General features: G+C 44.4%; 1 protein-coding gene across 3 annotated transcripts in view; it reads right to left on the minus strand.

The window, feature by feature from the left end:
• Nucleotides 1-5,217: 5,217 nt before the first annotated feature.
• Nucleotides 5,218-22,498, minus strand: part of whrna (whirlin a) — a 75,787-nt gene continuing 58,506 nt past the window's right edge. Inside the window, exons 6-12 of one of the 3 annotated variants that reach the window (XM_069514002.1) lie at nucleotides 17,050-17,262; nucleotides 15,666-15,887; nucleotides 14,015-14,089; nucleotides 12,442-13,027; nucleotides 11,321-11,487; nucleotides 9,634-9,756; nucleotides 5,218-5,950 (exon numbers count right to left, since the gene is read on the minus strand). In XM_069514002.1, coding sequence (XP_069370103.1) covers nucleotides 5,768-5,950; nucleotides 9,634-9,756; nucleotides 11,321-11,487; nucleotides 12,442-13,027; nucleotides 14,015-14,089; nucleotides 15,666-15,887; nucleotides 17,050-17,262 — 1,569 coding nt within the window. In that variant the 3' untranslated portion in view covers nucleotides 5,218-5,767. The remainder of the gene's footprint in view (nucleotides 5,951-9,633; nucleotides 9,757-11,320; nucleotides 11,488-12,441; nucleotides 13,028-14,014; nucleotides 14,090-15,665; nucleotides 15,888-17,049; nucleotides 17,263-22,498) is intronic. The other 2 variants (XM_069514001.1, XM_069514003.1) reach the window with 2 other exon arrangements.

Raw genomic sequence — 22,498 nt, forward strand, 5'->3', positions numbered from 1 at the left:
TTCAAACTCCAGTGGAGTCTGGTTGGTATTCACAGAGCGTAATGTCAGAGCTTCATATGCTCACTGGCACCGAGTCAAGCTATCGTAAGCAGATCTGTCAGGGGAGGCAGCCTGTGCATGAACACTGCATTCAGGAAAATAAAAAGAGTGCGCTGCAGACTCATTGTGCATCACACAGAATCATATAGGAGATGTTTTCTGATGTTAAAAAAACAGAAATATGACAAACAGAAAATTAGCAACCCAATCTCTTGCATGTGAATTCCAATCAATATTTTAATTTCCTATTAATGTATGGGGTTTGTGTGCCCATTACCATTTCCTACTATAAAAAGGAAAGTCAATATTTTGCTTTTTTATCCAACCAGACATTACATTAGCAATTATTTAAAGCATTTACATTTGAGAGGCTGAAACCAGATGATGCATGAGTCAAGTTTTTCATCCCAGTAATCAAGTAAATGTTAAATTAATAACATCTGTTGTTTTTATTGCTGCTCTGATAACAGAAAAAACAGCAATAAACAGAAATGAAGAAAGAACAGGAGACATTTATAAATGAAAAGAGACAAAATGATGCCAAAAAAAAACATTACCAACATTAATTGGCTGCTAAAAGAGCCTCTGTCCTTCTGCAAAGGTTTTTCATCAGATTTTCTGGACGTCACTGACGTTGGGTGATAAAATCCGATTTAAAAATCATTGCATGAGGTTGATTTCCCTTCTCTGACCCAGACACACCAGGATTTTAGCTGTGCAGCACAATGCATCAGCGAGAATCCCCTCCCTTCGAAATAACAGCAGACGAGTTGCCAGTTTTTGTGCAGGTATCTTTATTGAAAAATTAAACACACTTTCTGTATAAACAGCATGTCATTGTACAACACTCATTAAAATGCGGAGGGAGCAGGCAAGAGGACGGAGCAGCTGAAGGACTGAGTGAAACCCAAAGCAAAAGGAGTCGGACGAAATGAAGTGGTGAGGCTAATAAAGCAGGAGGCACACTCAGGGAAATAAACATTATGAATGGGGTCAACAGGTGCTGATGGCTGCTGTGGGACTCGCAGGACAAGTCAATGTCTGAGCCGTTGTGTCTCATGTTGGAGCCGAGGCCGCCGCCTCTCTGTGTTGGCGTCTGATTAATGAGACTGTCAGCAGCTTCCATCGCCTCCCTCCATCATCCCTCCCTCCTGGATGGCGCTTTAATATTGGGTCAAAGAGAAGAGGGCCGAGCCGCCATCGACGCACGTCCACGAGACGCCTTGTCTTTGTGGCGTCGAGTCAAGGAAAGTTTCTGATTCCTAACGATTCTCAATCAGTAACTGTGGGGTTAATGGAACAATGGCTGTCGACATCCTGAAGAACTTCACAGTCATCGATTTTTCACACTTTCTCTGAGACGTGTTTGCACTTATCTACATTTCACCTGAGCAGGGAACCAGCAGCACGGACGGGTCAGTGTCTTGCTTATGGGAACTTTGGCATTGATGGACACATGGAGCAGTCGCAGGGATTGAATCAGTGATTCTCAGGGAAATGTAATGTAAAAGAACATTTCATCCGTGATTGTTCAGAATTTCTTTAGGATTTTACACTTTTTTCACCTTTTCCTCACAGAATAATTCATGGATCTTAAAAAATAAAAGTCAGGCATGATGAGGGGACTGATATTTATGAGTGTGTGGAATTCCCAAATAAAAATCTGGATCTTGACTTTAAATGCAGTTTTACGAGTTGTTCACTGTGACTTTCTAGTTCAAATAATAATCTGTTTCTCATTTGTGACCAAAAGTATCTCTGAGGCTTTTTATTCTTTAGTTAATATGAAAGGCCTTGAAACAAATCTGACTTTTGGGGAAACAGTTTGTTTTCACTGGACAGATTTATTCATCACATGGACCTTCTCCCTGTTTGCCTTGTGTGATGTTTTAAAAAACCTGTGTGGCCGTGATTCTTTCTTGATTATCTTGTTCTTCCAGAGAGTATTTCCACTCAGACACACTCCTGCTCCCATCTGCCACACACACACACACACACACACACACACACACACACGCACACACACACACACACACACACACACACTGTTGCGTCATGAATTTTAAGTTTGCTCTCCTGTTGTTGCTGTGAGCACTTTGGTTTCCTCATTTGTTTGTAACATGTGCTGAATATGCAAACAGTTTTTCTAATCATGTTAATGGTCGTATTCAGAAACCATGGAAATCAACAAACTATTTGCATATATGAATAAGAGCCTCTACATAAACTGGCTGAGCCTGTTGACTTGTTAATGAAAGCCACGGACAAATGTGTTTTATAAACCCTGCGGCAGGATTAACCGTTAAAGTCTCACATATTAAATATGATTTACAGGCGCAGGGTCAAGACTGAACCAGTCACACCAACCATGTGAGCAGTCCTGTGTCTCTGTGTTCGTGTTCAGCCTCTGACGGATCTAAAATCTCACCAGAAACTCTGGGTTGCTTCTGATATTCTCCTTGTTCCTTTTGTCTTTGCACGTTTATGCATGATTCATTAAGCTCAGGGACACAAAAAGCGTTTCATCGTAAATGCTGAAACTTTGCTTTGCTTTTTGCCTGAGCAGACGATACGGGCTCTGTTCTAAACATGTTAACGCTCTATTTGAAGTGCTCAGTGCATTAGGGATGAATCCAAACTCAGCCTCTAGAGGCAGCAACCAATATTTTGGGGCTTCTGCTGGAGACAGGCCAAGACAACATCTTCCATTTGCCGCACGCTTTTAACAATCGCTCATATTAACAGCTATCTGCATATGAATGAAGACAAATGAAAAAGCCAATAGCTGATGTATTTATCTCCAGCCCTGAAATCTTGTCCCTCACGTTCAGATTCTGCATTTTCGCATCAATAATCTGCATCCGAATCCATTACTGCTGAAGGATAACAAAAGAGGCACCTCATTTTGTGTGTAACATGCAATAGATCCATCTGCCTTTCCATTTCAAAGCCAGGTGTGCATGCACCTTGGCATATTGGTATCATAATGGTTTTATAATGATTTGCCCTGTAGTGAGAGCGAACGCTTCTCTGCAGAGGAACGTTTCACTACTTCACTTCTTGCACGGACGGACCATCTGTGCGTGCACCAGTCTCAGCCCCCTCATCAACGCCAATGCCAGCAGCAGCAGGCAGCTGGAGTCAGTAAACAGGCCCAGATAAACCGGCTGAACGCGACCTGTGCCGCTCCAGACGAACAAAGCTAAACAGCCAAATATCTTTCTTACGAGCTGGTGGAGAACAAAACTGAGCTAAAAGGAGGATGGATTCACCACTGGGACAGAAAAAAGAGTCAACGCGAATCAGAGAATGACGACAAAATCAGACCAAAATCAATTCATACAGATTAAAAGAAATTGAGAGACGGACTAACATCATCAGGTTTTTTTTTTGCCTGATATGAAATGAATGCATTTAAAATAAGTCTATCTCCAGATCATGGTTGGGCCTCACGTGCACAGACGTACTGGGATGACCTCACATAGTTTTTTCTGTGCATTAGAGAGGTGACATTTTGAAGGAACACAGCAGATATGGTGTAAAAACAAAATTCTCTCAGTTGTCAGCAGAACGTCTGAAGAGTGTGAAGGCAGTTTCTCACAGAGCTGCCCTGTTGACCTTCTTCACAGGCCTCGGACTGCCAGACGACAGCCCCCCCCCCCCCCCACCACCCTCCCTCTGAGCGTCTCGTTCTGCAGCTCCCTTCATGACATTTGCATTTGTGTTATTTGCCGCCTCCTTCTTCTGAACACACTGTTTCACCCATTAACCCGCTCATTCTCAACACACACACTTGACGAATGACTCCAGTTACTCCACATATCTCCACCTGCAGCCTGACGTGAGTACGTGAGATTGACACACGGACGATGTTTCGCCGTGCGCCCCCTCTCCGCGCTCGCCTGCTTCCTGAGAGGAAGCAAATCATCTCCACAACAACAACAACTTCCCGTTTGATTCTTGACTCACTCTCTCATCCTCCTCTGTCTTCCTCTCTCTCTCCATCCCTCACTCTACCTGATTGCTTATCTCCTAATTGCTTTTCTATAAATGGATAATATATGTGCACACACACACACACACACACACACACACACACACACACACACGTGTTCCATGAGTGAGCATGTGTGGAGGAGTGTCTCTAAAATCTTTGGCGGTGTCGTCCTCTAAACGTCTCATTACTCCCTTCTCGGGAAGTAATCGCTGCGCCGAGCGTTGGCTTCATCGAGGCCCCCCCAGGGTGGGAATAATTAAATGATGAAATTACAAAATAAAATCATCAATTGTTATTCAGCACGGGGAGCAGCAGGAGTAAAGTTGCCTGGTCTGAGGGAGAAACTCAGGCAGTTTATGTTCTCTGAGAAAACCTCGCACATAAAGTGGCGAGAAATCTCTCCGGAGCGAATTTATCTGAACACGACAGCCTTGTGTGTGATAACCCTCGATTGAAGTTTCATGAAATCAAGCCTGACTTTTAGTTCTACTTTTTGTTGACAGTGTATTTTTTCTCCTTGCATTGTATTTGTACATTTTTGGGGCAGGATCCAACGTTCAGGTTTGTTTGTGAGCAGGATGACACAAAAACAACGGAACGGACGGGACATGGTCATTTGTTCGACATTTTCACCAATTTTCCCAAAGAATAATTAATGAATAAATCTTGATTTAAAAAAATGTAGGCATATTCAAATACATAAACTTCATCTGGTGGATTCAAGGTTTTATAATTGAACCTTTATATCAGGGCTCCATTAAGTAACTTGCAAATGCAAACTGAATATTTTCTGCTGCTGCTTCACGTTGAGCGTTCAAGTGGCAAAACTCAGGGTAACTTTTATTCTGCAATGTTTCTGTCACAGAGGTCAAATGATTGTTTAATTCATTTAGTTCAGTGATAAAAAATAAAGAAAGTGACGTCTTCAAATTGAGCAGGTTCAGTGTTGCTGGAGTCTACGAATGATGAAGGGGAAACAGAAAGCGAAGCATCTTCGTATGATAGCTGATGTACGTGAAGTTCTTTGTCTGATCGTATAAATATAAATACGAGCGTGTTACTTTCAGCCCGACATGACCCACAGGCAAAGCATCGCTGCAAAATGTGTATATGGAAGGCCTGAATTATCTTCTCTGAAATATATTATTATATGTTGATGCAACAGAGGTTACAGATTTATAATTCATATAGGAGTATCTTTATGTGTACATTATATATGCATCTGTATCTACATTTGTTCATTTTTACATATACAAACCCAACGCTTGCAATGAGCACGAAACAGTCTTGGATCTGCAGCCGTCTCCCAGACAGAAGCAGGAAACAAATCAAATGAAACCGTGGGAACGAGGGAGTGCTACGAGAACTTCCGGTTGTTTTCACAAGTTAATCCAACGAGTTTCAACACAATCAAGAAGGTACAGGTTTCGTTATTTCCCATAGTAGTGCATAAGGTCTCACAGTGGGGAGGTAACATGTTGAGGAGAATCCTGAACAAAGTTCACAGTGGAGATAATCGCTTTTAAATGAGAGTATCATGACTCAGGAGTTGAATGGGAAAAGAGAAGGGCTCGGAGATGAGGTGGTGGTTTGTTTACGTCTATCTTAACGAGTTGTGCCATTAAAATCAACAGACGCTGGAATATCACGGCCTTATCTTCTCCACGAACAGCTCCTCCTCCCTCGCTGCTGCTCTCTCTCTCTCTCTCTCTCTCTCCTCCTCTGGCTCCGCTATAGCGCCACGTTGAACTCGGTCACCAGGAAGTCCACGTGGTCCCTCTCTTTGGTCTTGAAGGCCTCGGCGATGATGCGCGCCGCCTCCCTGTGCTCGCGGCCCCTCATGGAAACCCCGTTCACCTCCAGGATCACCTGACCCACCTTCAGCTGGCCACAGTTATGAGCGGAGCCTCCTCTCTGAGGAGAAGAGGAAGACAGAGACACTTAGTGTTTACGGCAAACATTGTTCAGGGTTCGGTTTGTGTTCTGTGATCAAACACAACTTCAACATTGTGCGATAAAGGTGACAGGTGTCTCATTAGCACGAAGAAAGAGAGACACACTGTGCACATTTATATAAATGCACACACACATCAGGTCTCACCCTCAGCGCTCACTGACAGAAGACGAAGTGGGCGATGCACCAAATGAGGAGCTTCCTTCTGACCACTCCCCCCTCACACATTTCATCTGTGATGAGAAAAACGTCGTCTGCCGACACTGTGAATCTTCTCAGAAACGCAGGACGGCTCGGGTCTCGTTTGTTAAGCCTCAGACATTAGAGGAGTCCGGAATGAAGCAACACATCTCGGCCCGATAAATCCCAGATGGATGAGTAAAACTTCGGAACGCCATCAATTTCAGCAGCCGGGTGACAGAGTCTGAACTGAATGAATTGAAATGAAGGTGTTTGCTTCTGTCTAAACGTCTAAGACTACTCTGCTGTGGACAAAATAAATCCTCAGGACACCTGACATCACCATTAAAGTCATATTTGATCCAGAGGACGTCGTGATCTTTGCTCCTCTCCAGCAGCAGACATCAGGCAGCCTCGGCATCTTTCATCACAGTCAGACCAGACTTTCATTTGCTCTGCACGGCTCTGCAGTGGATGATTTACGTCATAGTAAAGTGTGTTTTTTAATAGCGTATGTTTTCTGTGGGGAAGAGGAGCTAACTTTGCAGAACTTTAACATTCACAAAAAAACTATGTGACACAGACGAGGAAAGAAAAAATGAAGCATCTTATGATATTTAAAACAGAGAGAATAAAGATGAGTTCTGCTGTTTTTCTTTTTTTTTTTTGATATAGACACACAAAGTTAGAAACTACCTAAAGAAAGTAAAACATTCTGAAGCTCAGGAGCTGGTTGAGACCAAAGCAGAGTTAAAAGGAGAATTAATATTGAACCGTATCAGGTGTCATCTTGTTACAGAAATTCCCATAAACTTCATTTAAATCAAAAATCATTAAAAACTTGCTGAATAAAATCCTCGTCGTCAGTTTCATGTTCCTCCTCCTCTTGACTCTTGCAGCTGACCTCATTATGTGCCACTACGACAGCAGCAGTATCATCTCCTCTCTTATTTACTGAGCCTACAACAATTACCCTGAGCTAGTGGAGCGTCGTGATGGGAAGATGGCGATGATAACGGCCTGTCGCCTCAGGAGGGGAGATGGGGACTGATAATGGTTGACTAGCTGGCGGCGGCTCACTCATTTGTGCTTCATCTTCCGCGGCAGTGATTGAGGCGACCTGAGGTGAGAGATCTCGTGCCCCACAGAGATAGGGAACGCGGGCGCCGCGGGTTTGTTGTAACTCTGTGCTCGCTTCCGATACAGCAGAGACGCGCTGTCGTTCGGGGCATCGTCAGAAAGCCAGAAACAAAACCAACAACTCCCCCTGCAAAGAAAATGTGTCACTCTGATTGGTCCTGACTGGGAGAAGTACTTGAGGTCGTGTGCCTTGCTCAAGGGCCTAATAACACTGAGTTAGTGTTTCCCAGGTGTCAGAGCAAAGTTTTAACGGCTTATTTTTCCACCTTGAAAAGTGCTCAGAAAATCGCCCACCGCTTCTCTAACAAGTGACCTGGAGGCGGCCATGTTATTAATGTCTTTAAATAACGGTGAAGCCACGCAGTGTTATTGTTCAGGGACGCAGCAGCGGTGTCGTGTAACTCGTGGCTCCGTCTCCGCTAATGATCGATGGTGTCGGGATCCACACAAAGCAAAGTTTGGGTGAAATCTTTGCAATTAAAAACAAACATGGATCTGTAATTAGAGATCCATGAATAATTTAACCTGATTAACGTTTCAACTTTATTTTCCACCAGCAGGAGAACGGAAGAGAAAGCACTGAATTCATTCCACAAAATCTTCATTGCAACCAGTTGTATTTGTATTAGTCTCACGCAGTGTTCGACTGTGATGTTGAAAAGGACGATTGCACCAATCCAGTGGCGACAACTCTGAACTGATGTTCGATATCAGACTGGGCTGAAGCGAGGTTGTGTCATGATTGCGTATCGAGGTAAAAATCAAGTTAACGTGCATGTAGTTGCAGAACTGATTTTCAAAAGTAAGCCTTTGTGCGCTGCAACAATATGTTGTTGATTTATGATAGAATCCTTTACACAAAAGGAATATTACGATTTAAAACTGTAGCTGACAGACACTTTAATCCATCGATTCTCTTGAAGAGCTGAGCAGGAGACTGGACCACTGGGAACGCTTTTTGTATTTTCCATTTCATCCTAAAGTTTGTGACTTTGCTTCGCTGCTTTGTTATCAGGAAGGTGAAGGGAGCTGAGAAATATTCTCCTGCAGAGCCAGCAAGCGTCTTTCATATAAAATAACAAAGCTGTGTCCTCATTTAAAGCAAACCAGTCGTTTTTTATACCTTAAAATAATCAGTCTCTTCTTTGTCAGCTTGTCATCCCGTGGACAGACGTGTGCATGAAGAGCCTCGGATCGCAACTCGTAGAGTGAAACTTGCATTGCGTTGGTTTAAGGAGACACAAAAACAAACGTGCACTTCAGATGAATATACGTCTGAAATGGAGCGAGAGTCTGAGGTCCTGCGTTTGTTTGTGGAGATTTCTATCATCAGCAGTTCGGGATTAAAAACACGTCCAAACAACGACCTTCACCGAACACTCGAGTGCTGCAGCTACACCTTAAACCTCCTCCCTCCTCTCCTTGGTAACGCTCTTGCCTCCTTTGCATCCTTCCCTCACGCTTGCTTTCCTTTCCTCCAGCCCACTCTTTGATTATGAATGTGCTGATTTCCAGCCCTTTCCATCCCTCCCCCTGCAATCAGCAGAGCAAGCCTCCTTTTATTTCAATCACCACCTCTGCAGAGTCGGAGGTTGAGCGACAGCTTTGAACACAATGTGGACTCAGGGTCTGCCTCTGATCTTTAAATTGTAACTCCTGCTTCTCTGTGTTCAGGAAATCATTAGTGCAACAGATAGTCCTGATCCGATGCAGGGCTTTGTTGACTTGCAAAAAACAGGCACGGGATACAGATATGTGCGTGCACAGCAACAGCAACAGAATCCTTTCAGGGGGGCACTAACACGTCAGGTCTAGTTTGGCTTTCAATATTTCAGATTGCACTTTGCACAGTCGGGAGATTTGAATTTCCAGTATTTCTAAAAACACAAATGTAGCTCGTGTGATTCCTCTGAGCATCGATGTTAAATTATAAACACAAACTTCGGCTTTTATGTAAAAAGGCTTTCTAACCTCTCAGAGTGCCTCCTGCCTTCATTCCCAAATATCAACATGCACATTATACCAACTGCCTGGTACTGAAATAATAACTGCGGTGACCTGCCACAGGCTCCAGGCACTCAAGCCTTTTCATGAAGGCCATTAAAGGGGGAATCATCTTTGTGTCAGCCTGAATCTCAGCGTGAGTTCAGCTGCAGCGTGAAACCGCGTGACGCCTTGAAGGACATCGAATCCCACCTGGAAGGTGAGCGTGTGGAGCCATCGCAGGGGAATCAAACCCACACGCAGGAGAGTATTAATATCCATCAAACTGAAGCAGATTTATTAAAGGTGAAGCTTCATTTTCCTTTTCTACTCGACTCACCTGTATAGTGACAATTCGTGGCAGCGGCTGGCGAGTGTTGGCTCCACCTTCGATGGCGATACCCAGGGTGCTGGCGCTCTTTGCCACCCGCACTAGCGTTGAGGTGGGCTCCAGCAGCCCCGGCTAAGGTGAGGGATACGACAAGTTATATAACACCAGGGGAACATCATTTATACTTAATCATGAACCAAGTGTATTCACAGATAACGCCAATTTACTGGTTTCTAACAAGGTATCTATGAAACTGTTCCAACAGACCTTCACATTTCAGTCGTTAGAGTCTACGTGGCCCACGAAGGACGCCTCTTTCACATGCTGCAGTCTATGCACCATCTTAATTTAGAGGCAGCTTCAGCTCCAGGAGCTAATGGAGCGCGATGCTTGTTTAGCCAAACAATAAACTGGCATTTATTTTTGCTGACTTCAGAATGAGTGGGAAATAAAAGCTGAAACAAATGTCTTATTCAGTCAAGTTTTTATGAGCACATCATTTGGCTCTTTTTTTTCTCCACGTCTCGCTTGACGCTCCGGAGCAAACAGAAGGTAAACGCTTTGCTCTCTGGCAGTAAAACGGAGCTTATTTCACCATATAAAGTCCATTCAGCCCTCACTTCTCCTGCCCGGCAATTCAGCCCTAAAACAGACATCGATCCTAACGGCCCTCTCGTCGTAAACAGTCTGGATACTCCTGCCGTTCTAGCCCCCACACCCCACCACCCACCACCATCATTCGAGACTGATTTGAGAGTTTGATTTGCGCCGCTCTCTTTGAGCGATGAAAGTAAACGATGGCGTGTGATCGAGTGAATGACATGAGTGAGAAATAAAAAACAAACAGTGAGTGAAACAAAGGAAACAAACTGAGAGCAAACAGACGGAGGAGAGAAGAGATCAGTTAGGACTGTGGTGGAAAAGATCAGCAACACATCGAACACACACACACACACACACAGTTGTACTTCTATGCTTGTGAGGACTGATTCCCACTTAAGTTATTTACTGACAACTAATTCTGTCCTTGAAACTTCAGCGCAGGACTTTCAAGCTCCTTCAAAACAAGTTCATCGAATGCTTTTTCCAGCCAATCAGTGTATAAATATATATATAAAGTTTTAAATGTGCTAAATAAAAAATACAAAACTTGACAGTTCGTCTCTACTTCCTCCCACGATCCAGAAGTGAAGCCAAAATATCTCGGATATGAGGCGCTGCCATCTTGCGGATTTGTACTTGTGATATAGTTTATTACTCACTGAAGAAGGAGAGAGAAGTTCTACTCTGCAGCTCTAACATTAAAACCAACCTCACCCTCTGAAAGGCTCGGAAGGATCGGACACGATGTCGACACTTTCCAAATACGTCCTTGTCTCAACAAACGCCCCCACTTTTCAAAATCTAATTTTCCCAAAAGGTCTTCAATTATCAAACACGTTCGCTCTTTAAGACAAATGCCCTCAATTTCCGAAGAGGTCTTATGGTTCCAGAAATGTTTCCGATTTCTCACAAACGTCTTCATTTTTCAAATCTGTTGTCCTCGCTCTGCAAATCCTCGTTCCAAATAATGCCCCCCTCAAGGTCTACGACTCGGATCAGTCCTCACAAAGACAGAAATACAACACTGCAAAGACACCGAGGTCGACTGAGAACGTTCTTCACGTTGTTCTGATACCCCCCCCCAGCCCCTCACCGGTTTGGAGGGGTTGCTCCCCCCGCCTCCCTGGGTGTCACGGGGGAGGCGAGTGCGTGAGGAATGGGGGCTGCTGTCTTTGCTGACGTGTGCTGACTCAGCTATGTCCACGCCACTGTCCTCACTGAGGGTCTGGCCACTGTCTGACAGCTGAGACAGGGCGCCACCTGAGGGGAAGACATGACGTCAGGACTGTTCTTACCTTCAAATCTTTCTGTGTGTAAACAAGACAAAACTTTTATTACCTCCGCCAAAGAGGACGTGCTTTGTCCGTCTGTTAGTGGGATTACACAAAAACTACTACTTACTGCAGCTGAGACTGAGATCTGACTGCATGGATGGTAACAACTTTATGGACGATAGAGCGATTACACAGCAAATAGTTAAAGAGACATAAGCAGAGGGATGAGCTGGTTTAAGCTTTTTGGATTTGTAATTTTTTTTTTAAATTAAAGCAGATTTGAAGATTTAACACAAGATTGAAAAGTTATTTACATTTATCCAATTAGGGGCCACGGTTTAATGTTCGGGTTAATTAAGAGCATCTGTAAATACGTATTCGAGAGAGATTGTAAATATGTTTTTATGAAGCTACAACTGAAACTGCACATTAACACATTTTTTGAGCAGGAAGTGACGATCAACATGTACCAGGCTGTGAATGAATCCCCACGTTTTACAACCAAGAGATAAACTACAAATATTTTTGAAAGGAGAGATTCGTTCACAGACGATAAAATGTTGTACTTCAATGGTTCTGTATTCTCGTCGACATGTTTTCAGCTCAGTCAGCATGTGCACTGATAAAAAGTGGGTCTGCCTCTCTAGCAGGAGCCGGTTGTCTGTCCTCGTAACACTCCGGTAAACTGGTGAGTGACGAGGGTCTCGCACTATCGATTCTGATGCTGGATTCACTGGAGGAAAAAAAAATGTCTCCAGGCAAAAATATTCTCATGAAGCAAAAAAAAAAAAAGGGTATCAGGTAAAATGATACCCTTTGTTGCACTAAATATATAATATAGTGTAATTAGAGTGTCAACTAATGAACACTTGAATCAATAATGGAATTATTAGCTGTGGGGGGTTTGTGCACGTGACCTCCCGCGGTCCACGTTCCTCACCTCGAGCTTGTGGCAGCGGCCGCACTTCGTTGACGTCAGGCTCTGCATTGGGCCTGTGAACCTCCACTGTAACAAACTGCTGTTTAGAGGCAGGAGAGGAGGCGGGGGAGGCTTTGGACAAGGACACGGGTTTAAGGGGCAGAGATGGGGGCGGATGAGGAGCAGGGAGTGGAGGTGGAGGCGGAGGAGAAGGGGAGGGGGCAGCGGGTTTGGTGCTTCTGTTGGGGGACTGCACTCTGGGAAAAGGGCCAATGTTGTGCCGGGCGACCACGGACAACTGAGCAGCTGCTATCTGCTCCTTCTTGGAAGGTAGCGAATGATCTCGCTTTCTGACGGCCGCGTAATCCTGAGACGGGTCCCTGGCGGGCTCTCGTTTGTGGCGGAGTGCGGGTGAGGCGGGGGCGTGTCCTGACTCTCTGCTATGGATGTGGGAGGGCGGGGCCGTGAAGTACAAGCCCGAGTGGGAGGATTCGGACGAGGGGCACTTGTTGAGCTGATCTCGTCTGCTCGGGCGCCTCTGCACCCCCGGTGGGGGCGGAGGCTTGAAGGAGGGGGGAGATTCTGCAGTGGTGGACTGAACATCATCCTGAAGTGAGAGGATATATTCATCATCATTGATTAGAGGTGTAACAATGAAGTGTAGCACATTATACTGCATTAGAAACCCTGACCATGTGCATCATGGGGCTGAAATCGAATCAATCAATAATAACGATTCAATTCAACCATTGACACAGTTTCAACCACAGCCTAAAGTCAGATCTGCTGAAGTTCAGATAAAAATCTTTCGTTTGGTTTAATTTGAAAACATCTGGGCTGCTGCTGCAACTCCAAACCAGAGGAAGTGACTGGAGTTCAATCTACAACACTGAACAGTCAATTTGGAAAAAGTTATTGATGTAGAAATGATTTTTAAGATATCGTTTCCAGTCCTGTGTGCGTTACAGACACATTACCACTGGAAGTCAATAAAAAAAAATTGGTTTTGGTCATTTGGATGAAATGCCCCTTAACACAATCTGTATTTAAGAAAAAATATAAATAAATAAGACAACAACACAAGATTGTTAGACCCTGTCATGCACATTTAAAGTCAATGTTCAAACCCAGTTTTCTCATCGTTCTCACTCTCACAACTGCATCACACACACACACACACATTGAACCACTCCACTGGTTTTAGTGACAAGAACAGCTGATGTGAAAAATCTTGTTGGTTTGATTTCACCCGAATCCTGCGTTTCCTTGTAAAAAATGCAGAAAACTCAAACCGAACAGTGGGATGAAGAGAAACACTGAGACGGTGACATCAAATGAGCATGAAAGAAAAATTCACCAAAGAAAAAATAAGGTATGATTTCTGTGGCAGACTAAAAGCTTCCTCCCTTGACCCTCTCTCATCTGCTGCTGCAAATGAGATCTCTCGATGTCGCAAACTCTACCTCAGGACAAATCCTGCGGGTTCGCCGTGTCTCGAGTGCGTCTGTCTCTGATTTGTCCTTTTTAACATTTTCTCCCCACCCCTCATTATTTCTCCCCCAGGCCAAAGCGGCGGCCGGCCGGCCGGGCTCACCAGAGAGATGTCGGTCAGCAGAGTGTTCAGACTCTCCGGAGGATCCTTCCCATTGGTCTCCACCACGCTGTCGTTCTGTGGGAGATGCAGGAGGGAAATAGAGGAAGAGGAAGAAGGAGAGGTGAAGAGGGGGAGACGGTGAAGAAAAACAGAGGAGGGGGAGAAAGGAGAGAGTTAATATAGAGATTGAGAAAAGGCGTCAATATCAGCTCACATTCGCTCGCCAGCCTCAAAGGCAAGCAAATACAATAACGCACCGAACCCACCCACCAACACCCACACACACCCACACACACACACACACACACACACACACACGCACACACACACTCAGCTATCAGGTCTTGAAAACACACATGCTGAGAAATCGATACAGAATCATCGGCTCAGTTCAAAGCAGGATTTGGCAGCTCGGCCCCACCGGTGTGGTGGAGGGGAGGTAATCTGTGGGAGATCTGTGCGGGGTTTCAGAGCGAGGGCGGGTAGCGGGGGCGGGGGTGGGGGGGGGTGATGGACGAGTTCAGAGAAACGTCTTCCTCGATTTAACTGAAGCAAAAACAAAAGCTGCGTCACTTCAGCTTCATTTGCCCTCGAAGCTGAACAGGGAGCACTTACAACTTTTTCACACGCACAGACTCTGCAGAGCGAGCAACACAATATAATCATTTTTTTGTCGAAAAGCAAATCAATTTAACCAAAGTTAAGTAAATAATCCTTCTTGATTAGCACAGTGCACATAATGAGTCAGTCAATACAACTGGAGTGCATGCACATGAGCCTGGAATCTATTATTTTCTGGGAATTTGCGATAGCAGATAAAGATGAAATTCCTCAGGATAAAACACCCCAGCTGCTGTAGGTGTGATCTTTTCTCTCTGTAACTGTGATCTGATCCTGACGGAGTGGAACAACCGGAGCTGCAGAGAAAGGACGAGGGAGAGGTCGTAACAAACACAACAAGTGTTTGGCTTCGTGATTCTTAACACCTCAGACCGTGGAGCGACACATCACTTTGTGTCAAAGCACAACTGCTCCTTTTAAAATGAAGAAAAATAAGAAGGAAGAAAAAACCACTTCAGACAAACTCACAGCAAAAACCAAGGATTGAGGTAAATTGTGTGTGTGTGTGTGTGTGTGTGTGTGTGTGTGTGTTAAACAACTGTCCACAGTTTGCTCTTGTTTGCAGATTTGTTTGGAAAGCACTCAGCAGTTCCTACCTCCATCATATCTATGAGCCAGAGCAGCCTTTCCTACAAAGGGGGAGACGAGGGGAGTGGGAACAAAAACACAGCCCATCAAATATCAGCAGAGCTTTCAATCTCAGCAGGAAGGCAGTGAAACGTAACGTGGTTCAGCCCGAGGAAGTCCACACGGAGAAAGACAAAGATCTTTCCTGCAGCAGAATCTGTTATAACCCATGAAAACACACCACACTGGCCTCGTTCTCCTTCTCACACACACACACACACACACACAGCCAAAGAGGGAAAGGACGAAAACAGCAACACTCAGGTGCACCCATCGACTGTCGCTTCGCCTTCACACGTGTGAGAAAAACCTCAAACGACTGCAGCAGTGGGAAAAACTCAACCAGAACGAGAGGTGAAGAAAAAAAATGATGAGGAGAGCGAGATAATTAAAGCCGGCCCACCCGTGCAGAGCTGAGGGTGGTGTTGGTCATGAAGCTGGCTGAGGATGAGGTCAGGGTATCTGGGTACGACACCATGGACAGGGTGTCCGGCTGCAGGGCCGTCGCTCCGGCTTTGCCCTGCCGCGCCTTCAGAGCCTGGATTTCCCGTCGTAGCACCATCCCGTCGAAACACTCCAGGTCCTGCGGGGCGACCAGGCTTCGCACCTCGGACAGCAGAGAGAACTGAGGGGAGGGAGAGGAGAGAGCTTGAACCAGGGCTGATTCAAGGTTTATGTCTAATTCTCTTGTATCAAATCTTTAAAGCTATTTTAAACTGAAACTTTCCTTTACAATAAAATGTTGGATTAAACGAATATGTAGAATATGTAGAATCTGTAGTCGAGGGTCAACATTGTACTGTACTCTGTGTACTCTGTACACTTTTTTGGTCTTAATACTATATTGTTATAGTCTCTGTACTCTTTTATGTACTGTAGTACTTTTATTTTGGAGAAAGCTAGTACAATAAAGTCTTTTCTTATCTCATCTCTTCTTGGCCGTTGCCCGAGAGGCTAATCCGTCGATAGCTGATGGGCTCCGAGACTGATCCTTTACAAACCTGGATCAAATTTAATTTTTTAATAAAGACTGAACTGACAGTCACTGAGAAGGTTGAACTTAAATAACGTCAGAGATCCACCATCACTCCTTTTCACAGTTCTCTAGATGAATCTCAATTCCTCGATCACAGTAGTTGTTCTTCAAAGAGGAGGAATGAGGCAGTTCCAACTTTACAGCCTCATAATTTAAACTTCTTTTGTGTGAGAAACAGTTTAATATCTTTTTATGTCTCTTTAGAAGTTGGACAGTTAAATGAAGAAGAAGGGATGGTTCTATTTACGGCCTTTTATAATAAATCTGAAGCACACTTTTCAGTCACATTCTGTATTTTTATGGTGACTTGAAGAACAACTTTGGATTAACTCATTAAACTGAGTGGGTTGGAAGATCTAAATTTAAATTATCACGATCTAACTTTCATTTCAGATGAACTACTGCTGAACAATATAAAGAACTAAACCAGGAACAGTGAATCTGAGGGCAAGCTGTGCTATTGAGAGAAAGTGGAAAATAAAATGCTTTTGATTTATTGTCTTTTTATAAGGTGAACTTCTGCAGACAGTGAGAAAACCAAGAGACTTTTAAGAGCCTGGGCGGAAGGAAAAAACAAAACTCAGCTGTAAACAATCGACAAAAAACCCGGAGAACGAATCTCACAAAGACTCGAGAATCATCAATTCAAAGCTCAAAGCAATCGAACGTGGAAAATGTGCACAAACTCCGATTCCTGCAAAGAAAATCGATTCTCTCATGGTCCTTTTTGTTTCCCAGACAAACTTCTTACTTTTGCATGAGTGTTGAGGAGCTCGAACAAGGCCATGACCAGCTGCTCCGCGCCGATGTGCCCGTCCCGGTACTCCTCCACGTAGTAAACCATGGTCTGCCGCTCCACCTCCGTCAGCAGGTGGCGAGCCTGCTCCTCCAGCATGGCCCGGGACTGGTTCACCAGGCTGGACAGGGTCACCTGTGAGCCCGCCACGCCCTTATAAAACCCAGGCTGATGACCGGGAGAGAGAAAAGACAAGAGACGGAGACGTTAAGGGACTTTTACTGCGGATTCATATTTCTTGTTTATGACATTCTTTTTAAGGAGGTGATGGAGGGAGGAATAAAGTCAAAATGAAGAGGTCGAGAGGAGGTCAGGGAGAGGAGCTGCGGCGGCGGCGAAATGGGATCCGATGATGTTTTACACGAGGAGAAGGAACGGGCAAGGGAGGAAGAGGATGACGGTGGAGATGAGGAAGAAAAATAAGGGAAAGGATGAAGAGGCTGGGAAGAAAAGGACCGTGTGTTTTTAGGATGTATTTTATACTACACTGATTATATATATATATATACTTTGTAAATAAATAAATACAAATAAAACTTTACATGTTCATTTGAGTTGTTGAAATAGTTTAAATTTTGAGTCTGTGTGATTATCAGCAAATAGCTTCTTCAGATAAGTCCTTTCGAAGACATATTCATATTTTGGGATATTCACCAAGATAAAACTTATTTTTACAGAAATAAAAATGTAGAAAAGACGTGTATCTGTGTTTTCTATATTAAAGTTCTATATATTTGGTTGTATTTTATGTAGTTATTTCCGACTCCGGATCGAAAACCAATTTGTTTTCAGTCGCGGGGCTTTTGTGGGTGAAGTCCAAGATTTGTTGGCGAGTGGAACATCTGGATAAAATACGAGAAGCTCCACATTACATTCAGGTGTAGAGGTGCAGTGTCCAGTTTGAGAAAGACGTAAAGACCCAGAGGGGACAGGGGGAGCAGGGAGGAGGGTGAGGAGACAAAAGAAAACAGAGAGAAACAGAACAAGGTCATAAATTACGCCCACATACACTGAAGCAAGCATCAGTCTTCTTATCCCAGATGTATAAATGATCGTGCGTCTTTCTTCACCCACTGTCGTTAATCTTTATCTGTGCCGACACCACGTCGTGCAGCAGGAAACAAAACGTCCACACGTGTTGGAGCTTTCTGTTTCTTTGCCAATCACACAAACGACACTTCAGAAACTGTCAGTATGACTTCTTCTCTCCATATTTGATCCTTCTTTTTCCTCTCACTGTCTCTTCCTTCGCTCCTCTCGTTTATCTGCTTGTTAGCGCGCAGCTTGCCTTTAATTAACTCCTTAATCAAAGGCGCTGCTTCAAAGTCACCGCTGCAGGGCTCTGTGTCTGCCTGCGTTCACGAGAGACGGAAACAGGAGGAAGAAACGGGCCCGGCGTCGTCTTCCTCTCCTCCGCCTCCCCTCTTAGCCTTCACCTCATCCTCTTTGTCGTGGCCCTCGTCCGACTGTATTATCGGCAGTGGTTGTTCCACAGCAGAGCCTACAACTGTTAAATGCCCAAGGTGAACTGTGGTGCAACCCAGCGCGCATCCTAATCACCTCAGGTCCAACCATGGCATTTTCTCAGATGCATCCGTGTCCCGGTTACTGAATTCCAGAGCGGCGTGGAGTGACATGCGGGGCGGCGCCGGGCACGTGAGCAGTCGGCCTGTCTCTCGCTGTCATATTAGAGGGCAGATTGACACTTGAGGGAGTTAATGAAATCGGTCGTCACTCAACTGGAGTGGAACACCTGCAGTCTCCTGCTAATGAGGTCTGAAGACGAGCGGGGGGGGGGGATTTTACTGTAACACCGGGATTTTCACACTGAATCCTGCAGCACTGATCCAGATGTTGAACCCGGCCCATCTCTGAGGCCGGTCTGCCGCCGGGTTTTTTTTTTTTTTTTCAAATGCCAGATAAACAGATTGGCCCTTTTATCCCGGCCACCGACAAACAACAGTCACTGCCATCGACGTCCAATCGATAAAGAGCAAATCAGATAAAGCCGAATCAAAAACTGGCTGCGTTAAGACCTGGAAATGTCACAAGCTTTATCTCTGCCACGGCTTGACTCAATTTAACCAAACAGAAGCGGAGATAAAGTTAAAAGGGCGTTTTCCCAATAGATAGAAAAGTGTTCTCCTCTGTGTTGTCTTGACTAACACTTCCATTAGCCTCAGCATTAACTCCTGGAAAGCAAAGACCAGTTTCACTCTGCTGCCCCGAGGCTCCCGCGGCACACTGAGCGAAACACACTGATGCTAAAGTGACCATGAAAAGAGAAACAGTGCGATCGGGTCGTTCAGTCTGCGTCTCACACGCCGCGGAGGAGTGACACGGACCCAGTTCAGGGCCGATAATCTCAGATAAATATCAGACACCCTGAAATCTGTGTGTGTTTAGAAGTCACACTTGCTTAATTCTTGCACATTAGAAAATAAATCATCAGCAACTGAATCAATCTCTGTGACTGAATCAGAATTTACTTTCTAGTAAATTAGATTTACAGCATGTCAGAAAAATACACGACCTTCTGTTTGTGAGATTTATTAAACATCGGACCAATAAGTATAAAAGTTATAAACAACTCAAATGAATATTACCAGATGTTCCCTGCAACTTACAGTCAGGTTGTTTCGTGTAATTCAATTATTCAATTTAAAGACCTCAGCGATAATTTATAGAAGCTGAAATGTGTGATAACTAAATATAAATATACAAATACTATAATGTGAATAAAATCCTCAGGAAACTCTGAACGATATAAAACAAGTGACAAACCTGCTGCTGCTCGAGGACGTGGACTAAACTTTTACAGGCTTTATAAATCGTCATCACACTCACTGTCAAAGTATTTATAAAGTATTTATACTACTCCTCAGTTCTCTCCAACAGTTGATGTGCTTTCTTCTCTTTGTTTACTCTGAAGTGTGTCTGTGTGTGTGTGTGTGTGTGTGTGTGTGTGTGTGTGTGTGTGTGTGTGTGCAGCTGCAGGCTTTGGATGGTTGCTGCAGTTATATTGGTTCTATCAATGCGCATCACTGCAGAGGAACAGCAGCTCCAGAAGTTAAACCTCTGTAATCTTCCCACGAAGGTAAAAAAAAAAAAAAAAAACCCACACAGCTGTGGATCAGAGGGTAGAGGGGTTATTCATTTACCAGGAGGTCCAGTGGTTCGATCCCCGGCTCCTAGAGTCTGCAATCCAAAGTGTCCTTGGGTAAAACGCCACGGAGTTTATTTCCCTTTTCAAGTCAAAGTATTCCGTTTTTTTACAATCTGTACATTTTCTTGAACGCCGCGAGAATCCAATGCACTGCAGAATTTTTTTGTTGCTCTGGAAACTCTGGAAATCTGTGTGCTAGCAGGCGAATTTTTGGTTGAAAGGCCAAAAGTATATTGCTTGTGCAAAACAAGACGCTCTGAGAATGAAGTGTTTGCTGGATATCTAAGGGGCTTCTCTTTGAATGTTGAAAATATTATGCTTCAGCTTGAAGTTTTCCGTTTTGTGCAGCAGCTGTTTTGGAATTGAAGGAGTTCTTCAAGCGCCGACTGTGTCTGATAACTTCAAGTGCACTCATATGCAAACATGGATGTTGTTCTTTCTCTTCCACTCGTTCCTTTTTTCATTCCGTCTGTGAGAGTTTTACTGACCACTGGGATAAAACAAGCTTCAACTAGAATCTCAGAACAGAGAGCACAAGAACTCTGAGAGTTTTATTTTGGTCCACACCAAATTACACTGATAAATACACTCTGGCAGACAGAAGCATTATTTACCTTTGTTATTCGCGGTAACACATTTTGCCGTCTCCCAAACAACATTCATTTGTTGTACATCTGTGCCCAAATGGGGTTAGAGCCAAATTGATTATTGGGAATTACCGTGTGACCTATTCTCAATTAATTAGCTTGGTGGTCTGGATTTGGCCTTTGGGCTGCAATTACAGGATGGAGGGAGAGAGGAGGTGTGTGTGTGTGTGTGTGTGTGTGTGTGTGTGTGTGTGTGTGTGTGTGGGGACAGAAGATGTCACCAGTCGGGCGGAGACGACAGGAGGATGCAGAAAATAACAAGATGAACACAAACCTCCGTTGCTTGTTTAAGCAGCACAGTCACATCATTCTGAGAGAGATTAATATTTATGCCGAGGACGTGTTGACACAGTGTGAGGTTCCCGGTGTGTGTCGACTCCAGCAGAGGAGCCGTGTCTCATGTGGAGGAGCTGCAGGGGCGTGAGTTATCCCCCCCCCCCCCCCCCCTCACTGTTGAGCCCTAAAGCCCTGCTGCTACATATCTATCCAGCTTAATGCCCCTCGCTCTCCTTTTCTTTCACCGTCTCCCTCACACACACAGACGGCATCATACTTAAAATGTCTTGGTTCATTTTGCAGTTGCACGATCACATTTCTGAATTTTCTCCACCTTGCTGCTCTGGCGTCGATGGTTGCAACAACATCCAGGGTTACGTCTTTTTTATAAAAAGACTTGAGTAGGTGTCCACGGGCTTTGGCGGTTCTATTGGATCTAATTGCCAGTGGTATCTCCATGGTAACGTGACCAAAAAAAACTGAACCACAACCTCAAGATAGATTTCTGACTGAGTGTTTGAAAATTACCTTCTGGTGTGGTTTTTACATTCGTCAGAAAATAGTGAGTTCAGGCTGGAGACGCCGTTAACAACCGAGAATAACGAGAAAATACAGAGCGTTCTACCATCAACAGGCTTCAGAGAACTTCAAGGTCAGTTTGTAGGACGGGGGTTCGCCGTCCGTTTGACACGCAGCACGATTCCAACGATATCACTCGGCTGACACTTTAATAATAGTCACCAACAAAAACACCGCATGAGCCTGAGGGATGGAGGGAGCAGGTAGAGGAAGAGCGTTTACAGATATAGATGCTGCCACACATGGAGAGAAGAGGACAGTAAATAATTGTAATTATTTTCCGCCCTGTGTGGTTTCTCCAACCAGATTGCATGTCGCCTTCCCTGTGTTCTATCAATCCATCCATCCATCATCTGTACCGCTAATCCTTTGAGAGGTGTAGGGCGAGCCAGAGCCAATCCCAGCTGACATTGGGCGAGAGGCGGAGTATCACAGGGTCAAACAAACACTCACATTTAGAGTCTAATTAATCCAACCCCAACCTGGGAGAGCCACAGATACAGGGATTCAAACCAAGAACCTTCCTGCTGAGATGCAACAGTGCTAACGGCTCTAAAGTATTTTATAATTGCCTTTAATTATCCTTTTCCTTGATGTTTTTATGTCTGTTCTGTTTCTAAGTGTTGTAACTAGCTGGTGAAATCAAACCCAGAGTTAAAACTTTACTTTTTAATTAAAAATGCAACTTGAATTATTTCTTTTTAAAAGTGTTAATGACTGATACATATAAACCCTC

This window comes from Paralichthys olivaceus, chromosome 18, assembly GCF_024713975.1.
Source record: "Paralichthys olivaceus isolate ysfri-2021 chromosome 18, ASM2471397v2, whole genome shotgun sequence".
In the NCBI taxonomy this organism is placed as follows: Eukaryota; Metazoa; Chordata; class Actinopteri; order Pleuronectiformes; family Paralichthyidae; genus Paralichthys; species Paralichthys olivaceus.